The sequence below is a fragment of the Calypte anna genome, chromosome 3 (assembly GCF_003957555.1).
Source record: "Calypte anna isolate BGI_N300 chromosome 3, bCalAnn1_v1.p, whole genome shotgun sequence".
Classification (NCBI taxonomy): Eukaryota; Metazoa; Chordata; class Aves; order Apodiformes; family Trochilidae; genus Calypte; species Calypte anna.
In genome coordinates, this window is record NC_044246.1 from 51,550,987 (window position 1) to 51,564,052 (window position 13,066).

General features: G+C 41.4%; 1 protein-coding gene across 3 annotated transcripts in view; it reads left to right on the forward strand.

The window, feature by feature from the left end:
* Positions 1-13,066, forward strand: part of FOXN2 (forkhead box N2) — a 33,096-nt gene that overhangs the window by 15,076 nt on the left and 4,954 nt on the right. For 2 of the 3 annotated variants that reach the window (XM_008501149.2, XM_030448218.1), the window contains exons 3-5: positions 5,500-5,624; positions 9,780-9,844; positions 12,887-12,955. In XM_008501149.2, the coding sequence (XP_008499371.1) occupies positions 5,500-5,624; positions 9,780-9,844; positions 12,887-12,955 (259 nt within the window). The remainder of the gene's footprint in view (positions 1-5,499; positions 5,625-9,779; positions 9,845-12,886; positions 12,956-13,066) is intronic. The other variant, XM_030448219.1, reaches the window with a different exon arrangement.

Sequence of the window (13,066 nt, forward strand, 5' to 3'; positions counted from 1 at the left end):
AGCAGCCTTGCCCTGAAAACAAAAAAATTTACTGTTCAATGGCAAGTCCAGTAACTCCCCCATAGTGGAGTCTTGTTGAGTTTTGGGGTGGGCTTTTAATGTCGCTCCAGGGGCTGCAGTGGAGTAACTGAGTTGCTGAGAGCTGTGACTGCTGAACGACCTGAACAGCAACTGCAGGCTGTCACAGGTGGCATGGGTGCCCTTAAGGGACAGGGTGGCTCTGGGGAGGGAGACATGAGTTTCAGAGAACTGAAATCAGGAAATCTCCTTAAACTGTGTTCAGGTTCCTGCTGTCTCTGTATCTCCCCCTCAAGCTTCTTTCCATTCTGTAAACCCTCACCGTTTAGGAGTTAGCAGTCAAAACTTGTGTCTTGACATGTGGGTGGCAGGAGCTTGAGGCTGCCTGGTGCAGTACTGACTCTGCCAGTATTGCTGGGCTCCAAGCTGCTGAAGAAAAGCCAAAGTATGGCTTGTGGCTAGATTCACCACCTCTAGCAAGAAAATCAAACTCAAGTAGGTACAGCCACTACCAGTAAGGTGATGGTGTTGTGCTCTGTCAGCATATTCTCAAGACTCTAGAGGCTGTACAACTCTCTAATTCTTAAGAACACAAACTGCATTCACAAAAAAACACAAATAAAAAAACCAAAAAACCAAAATGTCACACCCCAAAAAAAGTCCTTCTTGACATTTTGCCAAAGCTTCCCTCTTTTCAACACACAGTAGTTAAATCTTTACCCTCTGCTCTGCTTAAGAAAAAGGACCACGTGAGGGATATTGCTCTGAATGCTCACCCCTTTGGATGAGCTCCTCAGGTGTCACTTCTTGCAGCAAGTAAGCTTGTAAGCACGGACTACCAATGCCTTGGGGTGCTTCTCTGAGAGGCTAAGATAATTTTCCATTTTTGTTCATTTTTTCTTTGTTAATAGTATCTTAATTGTGTCTTGAAAGGAACACGTAGTCAGCTTTCTTCTATCCCAGGTGCACTTGAAAGCAGAAGTGACTATGGTGTGTTGCATGAGAGGAGCATGTTTTATTTTGTAACATCAGAGTAAGAAGGGTTTTAAAGCATTTCAGATTAATCTGTGCTCTCATATTGGAAAAGTGTGAATACCTGACAGAAGAGGAAGGTCAGTACCAAACCATCCTGGGGCAAGCTGCTTTCTGACACCTCTCTGGGTTTTCCTGTCAGCCATCAGAACTTGGAGGTCTGGCAGCAAGAGCAGGAAGAAACCTTCCTCATGTTTGCCATAACACTAGTGTTTTCCTTTGGTCTTGGCATTTTGAAATGAATCTCCTGGTTTTCCCCCCTACTTACTCACATGAACTGGCACTGCAGGGCAGTTTTGGAACACACAGACTGGGTTGATCTTATGCTAACCTGGCAGAGGTGGTGCAGCAGTATGCTTGCTGTGCCCTGACTGCTTCCAGATGTTGTTCTGAAGACCCTGCTGTAGCAGATCAGAAGTTAAAAAAAAACCCAAGGCACATGCAGGTGATCTCCCAGCACCAACTCTCATTCTTCAGAGCTGTTTCCACCAAGCTGCACCACATTGTGCTGTAGCCATAGCTGTGAATGGTCCTTCTGTTTGCACATATAATTGTAGCAGATTGCTAAATCTGATTACCTTTACCTTTCCAGTTGTAGCAGGCTGTTGGTGTTCTGGAGTCTAGCAGGGCATTCAGCAGAGGTTGAGGGAAGGCTGAAAAATGCTGTGTGTTATGGTAGGTTTTTAATGAGTTGAAGGGTACTGAGGGGAAAGTAACTGCTTGGATGTGTCTTATGAGCCAGCACTGTAGTTGAGAGGAAGAACTCATGCCATGGAAACTGGATGGATGTATGTCAAATCTGTGCTAAAATGTACATTACCCTTTTTTATTCATATACTGTGATACTGCTGTATCTAAGTGGTTTGTCAAGGTGTACCCCTGGTGTTACACTTATGAGCTGAAATACCCTTTCTTATTAGAGTTGTAGTTGAGCTCATGTCTGCAGTCACCAGACAGATGAGACTTTAGTGGTTCTCTGGTAAAGGTGGTTAGGAGCTGGAAGAGAGCAACGAGACATTGCTTGAGCTGGTCCCTGGGACATCTGCCTGTCTTCCAGTGTACCTGCTGTGGCCCTGATGCCCCTGAAGATGTGGAGGTGTGATTGCAGGTTAGTGATCCTTAGAAGACATGGCTTATGCTCTTTGCATCTTAAGTATTGTCACACAGCCTTGGGGTGAGGGCAAGAGTGTGGGGTGTTTATTTAAGGGAGCCTGACACACAGCATGGGAGGAATTGAAGTGAACAGAGCTTTGGAGTTGGAAGCCCTGAAGAGTCTTCCTGCTCTTTGCTAGATTTGTTTCTACAGTTGTAGGGGTGGGGATTTTTTTATTAATTAATACCACTGGAGAGAAAATGTGCAAAGAGTTGCAAGTGGCATCTGCATCAAGCATCAGTTTGGCCCTGCTACTGCCACCTCTGGAGAATCAGGTTAGGGGTAACAGGAATTGAATATCTTCCAACAGATTTCCTTTTCTTCATCATCATAGCTATGTGTTTTAGGGTTTTATTTTCTTCTTTTAGTGTTCACTTTTTTTTTTTTTTTTCCTTTTTTCTGGGGGGGATGGGGTGGGGAGGGAGCAGGAGGTGGTGGTGAACAATCTGTGTGGCTATTTAAATATTCATGCAAAGGCCAAGTCCCATCCATAAACCTGTAGAAATTGGAGAGAGTCTGTTATAAAGTTTTTGGTGAAGATACAATATATCTCCATGCACACACACAGTATTTTCCAGAGGTTCACCTAGCTCAAGAGGAAGCAGCTGGTGAGAACTGCCCATACCAAATGGATCTGGGGCTTTCTGCAGTGGGAATGTGTGTCTGCCTGAGCAGTGAGCCTGAACCACCTCTGCCAGCTGAGTTGCTTTGGTTTGGGCACTCCTTGGGATCTCCTCTCTGGTCTGGTGGTACTCAGTGGTCATGCTTCACTGCCAGCAGAGGAGGGACTATGGTGGTTGTTGGTAAAGGACAAGACTGCACCCTGGGGGGGCATCCTGTTCCCAACACATGTTGCTGTGATCAAGCTCTGGAATGCTAGAGACTGGAAACTTACTGTTGCTGTGAAATACTCTAGCACTTCAAAAGGCAGGGATTATTTTCCCAATTATCTTTATTTGGCTAGGTAAAATCTGCAACTCAGATAAGTAATGTTAGAAAGATGCAGAAGAGATGACAGACCAAAAAATGATCTCAGAACAGTTTAGCTGCCCCCCTTCATTTTGAGGTGGAGGGTCAAAATGGTCTAGTCCTCTGCCCTGACTCTGGAGGGATGTTTCAGTAGATGGTAAATGAAAATTACACCTATGTTTCAGCTTGCACATCAACAGCTGATGTGAAATAGTTAACTTCCATAAGTGGTTTAGTATTTCGGATCACCTTGGCTTTGCCTTTGCTAGGAGAAGTGGCACTGTCTGTTGCTGTGGTTGTTTTAAAGCTGGATGTATCAGTTTTATGGAGTTTTCAGCTCTGTTTGTGCACAACTTTCTCTTAAAGTGTGTCACTAATTTCAGACCTGTGTTGGCTCTCCACTGTGTGTCTTTGCTAAGCATTAGGTGTGAGCAGAAGTGTACACACGAGCAGCCCCATGAGCATTATCTCTTTAGTACAAATAATGGTGTATGAAAGTGCATGGTTTCACTTAGTCCAATCTTACTATCAAAAGAAGTCACCCTGTTTATCACCTCTTGCATTGGATTGAGTGCCTGTATGACTTCAGGATGTCCCCTGACTGTTACAGTGCCCACACAAAATCACTGTATTATATTTTCAGGGTAACTGACTAACCAAATGTAGCCCACAGCAGAACTGGATTGAATGTCAAGTGTCAATGGAGTGCTCACCTAAAGTAGCAGATAAAATAGCGTAAAGCAGAGGTGTGCTGATCCAGGGAGTTTCTGAGGCCAAGAGCCTCAAAGCTACCAAGAGGGAGGAAGAAAAAGCCAGTTATACAGGGGCTTTTACAGAGGAAAAGTAGTCAGCTGTCTGGCCAGGGAGAGGGTCTGGCTCCTGGAGAGGTATAGGGAAGGGATCAGTGCATTATTCTGTCACGGAGATGAGGGATGGAGCCAGTTGAGAAGAGACTCCCTTTTAGTACCTAACTAGATCAGGCTAGGCTAAATCGTCCTGCCTGTCACCACAGTGAAGGAGTTTGCTGTTTAATTAAAGGTAAGCTTCTTGATATATATCTTCCAGGCTGTGCTCACTTTTAGCATTAAAAGATTAGGATAAGAAAGACTGAAGTTACAGAAAAAAAAACGTAAACCCCAAACCAAGAGATGCTGCAGTTCAGAGATCTTTTTGAAATGCAGTGGCTTCAACAGCATCTCTGTTTCTCAGCTGGAGCTCTCCTTGATTTGATTTGTCTCTACTGAGAGCAAAAATTTCCTCTTTTCAAGAAAAGTACCATGATTTAAACAGGACCATAGAATTGCATCCTTTGTAGGTGCTTTTCAGTCTTAAATAAGACATCCATGAAATGGGGTTAAAACCCCCCTTGATAGTGGCTAGAGGAGGCCAGCTGACCCACGTGGGTCTTCCTATAGAGAGAGATTCTCCATGCAGGTGTACAGCTGCCCCAGCCTTCTGCTGTGTGCATGACCACACCTGTAGCATTTGAGTCACCAAAAAAACCTGACACTGCTACCTGTAGAGCTGTTAGCTGATCTATCAGATCAAAGATTATAGAATTGTTTTAGCTTTTCCTATTTAATTTTTTTCTTTATGGTGCAAGAAGTAGTAGGCTTGAAAACCAGCTTTTTTCTTTATATAGTAAGTATGTGAAGAAATCCTTGAGAGGAGGAGGTGCTTTGCCTTGCTTAACTTTTGACATACAAAATTTCATATCAAGATGTACCAGTACAATGGTGTTTATATTATTAGGGGCATCAAGAACCCAAAAATTAGGTTTTTAGATTTTGAAAATGTGGGAATAACCCATTTTGTAGCAAAATTATTTGACAGGGTGGTGTAAAGTTAAATGAGCATGTAGCCGTATCTAAGCAAAGGGGAAAGCACTTTGTTTTTTTACTTAGAAACCTGTTAATCAGAAGACTGCTGATCTCTTCACTGATATCTGGAAAGACACGTTTCCATATATGTTAAAAAAATGTTTAAATAAGGTTTACAGCTTTCAGTGGATGAATATGAATGGAAATGGGCCTTTAGAGGAGGGACCATGGAGATCCTATCCCAAGCTGCAAGACTGGTGCTTCTGTACTATAATAACAGGGTCTTGGGACCACACACTCAGTTTGGGAGTATCTGCTTTCCATACAGGCAGTGGAGCTACCTGAGGATGATGTACATCAGCTCAAAAGCAGGGGATGCCAACATCATTGCATTGTGTTGTGTCTTGGGAATATGAAATTAGGAATGACTCTAACAGCCCGGCCCCAAAATTTTTCTAATTTACCTTTGCCCCTCTCTGATTTTCAACTTTCTCATTTTTCTTGCAGGTGAATGGAAAAGGTTCATTATGGTGTGTTGATCCAGAGTATAAACCTAATCTTGTCCAAGCACTGAAAAAGCAGCCTTTTCCCTCAGCACTTGCATTTTATACTCCACCAGCATCACCACCAAGGTAGGTGAATTATCTTATCTGAGTAGGGCGTGCAGTTCCCTTACTCCACCTGGCAGAGGAAATTAATGTGTGGTTGTTGATGTGTTACTGGCTGCCACCTGAAAGAATTCAAGCCAGGCTTAGGTGGGACCAGCTCTATGTGGCAGGAAGATGTAATAGGCTCAGGCTTCCCAGGTGCCCCAAATCTGGAGTTTGTGTCCCAGTTGTCTTCATGGCTATGGTAGAGTTTAAAAGAAGAGGTTGGGGCTGTGCTGGGTGCTTCCTGGTGAGCCCTATTTCTCTGGAGGGTAGTCATGGGAATTGGAACAAAATCCTGGTGCTGTTAGCTTGGAAGGAAGTGTGTCTTCTCCTGTAAGTCACTCATCATATATATCAAATGTATATATTTGGCAGTGTTGTCAAAAACAATCAACTTTTCTACAACCTGAAGTGCTTAGAGAGGCTGGATGAAGCGGGGTGTTTTTCTCTAAGCATTATGCAGTGGGGATGGGAAGAACAATCTTGACCAAAAACCTACTCTGAGGTGGAGCATGGAAGATTTCAGCAATCAAGGCATCCAACACATTTTAAGATTAGGCAGTAGATTTTGGAGAATTTGAAGTCAGCATCATATGCTCTTAATAGAGGAAGAAGAACGGCATCTGGGTCGACCTGAAGAGGTAGGACAGAGAGGATGGAGACAAAAAGCAGAGTAGAATACATGGCTGTTGGGGAGCTTGGTTGTTAGATAGGCACATGGCTGCTTTATCTTGTTCAGCAAAGAATTTGGATGAGGTAGGAGATAATTAAGGTCTCTGTACATTGCCCTCTGCCTTAACCTTATTGTCATAATGAACAGGATGTAAAACTGATAACATTGAGGAGACCTTTCTTAGGGTCCAGTGAACATTGACCCTGGCAGCTGGCACCCCATGCTAGCCTGAGCTGTCTGGCAGCTGCTGAATGCATGGAGTGGACTCTTCCAGGTGGGCTTGTCACCTACAAGATGTAAAAGCTGTCTATTACCTTCCAGCTCTCCTGCTCTGTTAAGGTTCATCATGGGCTTGAGTGAGCCAGGAAGAAATGTTTTGTTTTCCAGGTTTCTGGTGGAGCCAGGAGTGTTATTAAATTGAGTATGAGATGACTGGTGATATTGTCAGATTTGTTTTATGGGAACAAAGATTGTTGAAACTACAGTAATTACACTTTCAATGGTAATTTTTTTTATAGGCGTTATTGTTTCTGCATAAGGACTTCTGTTTCAGAGTATGAGTTGAGTGAAAGTTTGGGCCTTGAAAGCTTTGTTAACACTGTGTCTATGTCAACATGGTCAAATTTTTAAATTTAGAGATTAATATGGATAGCAAGGTATCTGAATTTTGTCTGTGCAGCTAGAGGTGGAGAGGGTCAGGACAAACTCAGCCTAGAGCAGCTTGTTCAGAGCCTTTACCAGTTAAGCTTTTAATATCTCCAAGGTCTTCAAGATTAGTCTAACAATACAAGCATTGAAGTATGGTTTACCTAGCTTGGATAAATAGAGCATAATGAATTTAGGTGTAGGGAAGGAGAAATTTTAGCTGAACACCAAAGAACTTGCAAGATCAGGATTTCAGTTTGAAGCTGTTGTTTTCTGTAACTTTTTTTCCTTCACTGAAGGACCAGTCACACTTGCCAGCAGTCACAGTTCCAAGGAAATTCTGGTCTGGTCTGGTGAAGGCACACAGTAAAATTCCCACCATCTTCAATATGTGAAGTATTTTGCAGTGCTTGTATTTAAGGGTGACAATAAAAACAACATTTTAAGATACTTGATTTCTCACTAATGGAAGCTGGCTTATTTTCCTTTACTAATAAACATAATTCGTATAACTTTTGGTCATACATGGGAAAACAGATTATTTTTTCCCTTTCCACATTTAAAAATTCTTGGATTAGAATTTCAGTTCTGGCTTCATTTTAGGGGAGGGTCCCCAAGGACGCCTTGTGCGTGGATAGAAAGAGAAAGCCCAGACACAGCTGGAGAGAGACTGGAAGGACTAAGTTTATCTACAGGATGATGCTAGAATTTGGCTGTGAGAGTCCCTGAATTGTTCTGTGGGAGGGCTTGTGTTCTTACAGTGTGTTCACAGGGAATATACCCATCATTCAGCAGCATTTGAAAATGAAATTTAAGGAGTTACTTTTAGCAGAAGCTTTCCAAATCTGTAATCTGTGTCTAGATAAGCGTGCATTATCATGGATGATTGGCACCACTGATGCATTTTATTTCTGCACGTCTTGTTCAACAAGTTGGTGCAAGGCCCCTAGCTGTGTTCTCTTTCTAGTACTGCTGTTATATCCCTGTGCAGTGGGGACAGCCAGGGTCTTCATCTTGCAAATACCTTATGCATATTCATCTCTTGTCTTAATATACTAAGCATTAATTTGCTGTAGGAAAGCTCTGTGTGGGTATGATTCTGGAGGGTTCTGACCTCAGACAAAAGGATGAAGGTGTTTAGCATCTCTGTACAATCTACCTGCAGGCTGTAGAACCAGCAAATCCACTGCTCTCCTTGTGACGTGTTTTTTTTGTTTGTTTGTTTTGTTTGTGGTTGTTTTGTTTTTTTGTGTTTTTTTTTTTTTTTTAGTGATTTTTATTTTTTTCCTCCATTTTTCGATCTGTTCCCTTTATACTCCATCACCCACCCCTCTCCCCCCCATAGGAAAACATACCAGAATTAATGTGAGTTTTGCAGATGTTTGTTTTCAAGTGCACTAAATCTTTTTTCCCCATCATTTACTACACAGGAAAATACTTAAATATTCTTCTTTTCAGTAGCTTTTTTTACCAGTGCCAGAGAGGCTGCAGTGCTGCAAGAGCTCCTTACACAGCTCAAATAATGCATTTCAAGCCACCTTGCCTTGATTTTTCTTTTATTTTTTTCCCCTCCTACACTGTACTAACCTTTGGAAGTGTTACCAACTACATTTGGATAATAAGATGTCAGGTTGGAGCAGCTGGAGTATTAAAGCGGCATCCCTCATAAATAGCTGATCTCAGGGTTGTTAAGATGTGTGCAGCCACAGCACCGGTCAGTGAGAAATGTTTTTTTCAAAATTTAACTAAAAGCATGAAGATTTCAGTTTTTAAAAGATGTGTTAAAAACTGAGGTAATTGGGGATTAATTAATGATCTAGGCTAGTAGTTTTATTCAATAAATAAACAAAAAAAACCCACTTCGCTGTGTGATTTTGGGGTGGCATATGTGGCTATGTCTCATTTTGGAAAACAGAGATGCCTGTAATTATAGAGAACATAGAAGGTTAACACATCTTAATGCTAGAAGACACACCATTAATCCTGTGTGGTTGCTGTACAGGTTTGGTTTGAAAATTATGCTCAGCACCCTTTGATTTTTTTCTAGCAGTACAATAAAAGGTGGGACATTGCTATGTTTCATGCAGTTTTAATAGTCATGTATTGTGTCTGTTGTATTTGTTACTTTTTGCTGGTAACTTTATCATGAACTAATTAGGGCTGGGTGTGTAGTAGAAAATAATGTGAAGCTTTTAACTTGAATAGCCCATCTTCAGGTAACTACTTTAAAACAATCAGATATCTTGGCTTGGGCTCAGTTCTTCCCTGCTTTTTTGCAGGACACTGCTTTTTTGTTGGTGGTGGTGGTTTGGGGGGGTTTTGTTTGTTTTTTGGTTTTTGTTTGGGTTTATTGTTGATCTCTCACCACCATTTGGAAGAGCAGATGTGCTCTGCAACTGGTCCTTGCCTATTCTTTTGCTCCTGAGCTCTTAAGCATTACTACATAAGCTAATGTTTTGTTTACATGTAGGTTTTGATTACTGAAAAACACGTATCTTTGTCCAAATCCAGTCTAAAGTACATATGATCTGTAGAAATTATTATCTCTTGCCAGCAAGATTTTTGCCTAGTCTAACAAGACTTGTGCTTAGAGTGTGTGTGTTTGGGAATGTTTTCCAAATGCTGATAATTGCTACGTAAACCATCAGCTGATGTGTCAAGCCATTTACTGAGGGCAGTAGAAATTGCACACCAAACTGTAGTGATTGAGTTAACTTTGTTCTTACCTTTCTATGATCATGGTGGGGTGTCTACTGTACTTTGTACAAGTAATTTGGCTAATCAGGGCTTGGTTTTGACCTTTTCAATATCTTTTCCAGTAGATCAGCATCACCTCACTACCTGACTTCAGTTCTTCAGCAGACCCATGGCCGATCTCTCAAAGGTAAATACTTAAGTTTCTTTTGCTCTGCTCCCTGGTTTTAGTCACATCCATGCACTGAAGCCCAAGTGATGTGTACAGACCTGCTCTGGAGAGTCCTCTAGATAACATAGAAACCTTGATGCAGTAGGACAAATGCTCATTATGTTAGTCACTTGTGTATTAAATTTAAATCCATAGATGAATCAAGGTGTAAAAGGAGTCATCTTGCTCTGGCAGCAAGGTATTTAGCAGACACATCACTCTCAAATTTGACCTACTTAAAGAATAAATAGTTCTTTAATACTTAAAGAATTAACAGAAAGCCAATCTGAAACTCTGCACTAGTTTTATTCATTACCAAGAACTCAGAACAGAGGACAGGAAAGTGTAAATGTGTAAAACTTGTGGAATGTGGCTATAGAAATGCCTTAAAGTTGGTTGTTTGATACAGGTGGCTGGGACAGCATGACAGAATTTGCAGGGGAATTCGGAAAATTCAGGGCAGTGTGGTACTCTTCACTTATTTGCCAAAAATTTTGGCTCAAGCTATTGTTGTCAATGCAGTTGGGCAGTCCTAAGTATGGGATATTAACCCAGTTATCCTGGGTTAAGAGTAGCCTCATTATGTCTATTTAGCTTGGGGTATCACCTTAAAAATTGCAAAAATGTATATTTTAACTCTGGGAGAGAGGAGCAGGATGAGTTTAATATATGCACTCTGAATACAGGTCTTGATACTGTAGGCTGCAGTGCTGCTCCTCAACCAAATTTGTATCCCTCAGTGTTTGCTGTGCAAGTAATGAAGCAGGCACAGAAAAACCCCAAGTCCTACCAACAACCCGAAGCTTCTCTACTATATAGATGCTATTGTAACCCTAGTCATCAAAAGTTGGGGATTGGATTGGATTGGACCAAGTCATTAAAATATTACTGTGAATGAGTGAAGCCATGGCAGGAACTTGGTATCCTGACACATTTCCCCATCTAGCAAGTTAAATGTAGTTGTCTGTAGATGATGTTTCAGAAACTGCCCATCCCTCCTGGGTGTCCCTGCAGTGGCTGGCACTGCTGTTAGGGCAGCTGTTCAGCACTTGGAAACCTGCTTGAGGGGTCAGATAATCACCAGCAGCAGTGTGCAAGCTGAGAGGGGATGTTGACAAGGACAAACCCAGAGTGGTATTGCTGCTGAGAAAGGTTTGGGGTTTATTTGTTGTTTTCTTTTCAGGGAATCGCTGCTGAAGTGCAGTGTTGCTGTCTTCTTCTCGTGTCCCCTTCCTCAGCCCACTGGGATATACCTGTTCTTGCATGTTTGAATGAGCATGAGAGTAATAATAAAGACTTGGCCTGAATTTTATCCTAGAGATTTCTGCTTTTGTTTTCCATGAAAAAAACCACAAAAACCAGCCAGCCAGATTCAGATTTAAAAAAAACAACCAACCAACAAAAAAACAACCAAACAAAAAACCCCAACAAAACTAGAAAAAAACAGTTTAAGATGGACATCTGTTTTGGAAGTCTGTTTTTCATTGGCAGTCAAATGCAAAAGGAAGCAGTGACAGCTGTTGGATACAAGATGGGTTGCTTTATTTTTCCATATGTACTTTCTAAAAAATTTTCTTCATTTTAAAACATTTTGGTTGGTCTTGGTACCAGGAGGGAGCTAGGCAGCATGCTGGGATATTGGAGCATTTCTGTAGAAGAAGCCTGTTGTGCACAGGTCTTGTACCTCAGTAATTAAGCTTAGTCCACCAAAGGTTTGTCCTTGTCAAGAATAGTAATTTTTTTTTTTAAGGCTGAAAAGTGAGTTGTGCTAAATTTTTAAAGGACTGGTTCTAAGAAAACGTGAGCATGTGTTAATTTGTTGTAGAGAATTGTTGTTAGAGGTCTATGAAAAGGGGAATAGAAGGCCACCAACAAACTGAGATTTCAGCAGACATCCAGATCTCTGATTTTGCTAGTGCAGCAGGCTTTGGGGTGAGAAGGTGCTTTTATTTTCCAGCTATGAACTAGGATACTAGTTGCTGCTGGAATCTTCCATGTGTTGTCTTCCATGTACATATGTGTGTACATACACCTTGAATGTGGTGTTTCGTGCTAACACACTAAGGTTTTGGAGAGCGCTTGCCATCTCTTTGCTCCCCTTTTGCCTGGTTAGTCCACTGTATATGTATACATAGTCTTAAATATTTCTCTCCTGTATAAGTAGAGAAATATATAGCTTGTCTTTCCATCATCCAGAGATGAAGTGAGCAGAGAGTGACCTTGGACATCCTCTTTTCTAAGAGTGCATGAGTGTGTCCTGAAATGAGTGGGAAAGAGGTGCTTGTTTCCTTTCCTTTTCTCATGATCTTGGTTAGAATTGTCACTCTTTGCCAAAATGTCCTCATGGTGCCCTTTTGAGATGTAATCAATCTATTCCATGCAGCAAAGGATGGCATTTAACATCAGCACTTGTGACTGTAGCTAAAAGCAGCTCAGCTCACCTAAACCTTTAAGGTGACTATTTATTATTTAGCTCCCCATGCTTTCTAGATAAAGAAGTTCAGTGCCCTTCCCCCTGGTCTTCTTGATTTTTTTCCATTTGATTTGCTGTTAGTGTGTGAAAAACACTGCTGGAGGATAGAGGTGTGCTGAATTACTGCTGCATTAATGAGTGCATTAGTTCCTCAGGCTTCCTTTTTCACATCACCAGGGTAAGAAGCTGCTGAGATACTTTGACGTGCCATATGTGTAATCTTTCTCAACCCATACAAGCAAAAGTCACTTGTTGATAAGTAAAGGAACAGCATTGTTATACAAATGTCTAATGTTGCTGATTCTTGGCTTCAGCTTTGGGAAGTGTAATGTGAGAATTCAGCTTTTGAATATCACAGTTATGATGTGAGACAATTCTGTAACCATACAGCACTGTGTAAGAGTCAGGCTCTGTTTAAATTCGTACACTTCCCTCCCCCCTTCTTCATTGTAGGCAAATATATGCAGATATATTTTTTTATATGATCTAAGGACCTCATTTTGTCAGGCTTGCCTGAAATCTAATGTTTTGAATCTCCTCTTTCACAGAATCTGATATTGATGCTGCTACTGCAATGATGCTGTTAAATACTTCCATTCAACAAGGAATGTTGGACTGTAAGCATAAGCCGTTTTACTTTTGTTTTTCTTCTCTGCTCAGTAGCTAAATGTTTTTTTTAATATAAAGTTTCAGGAAACAAGTATGGTCTAGTTTCCAAATAGTAAATG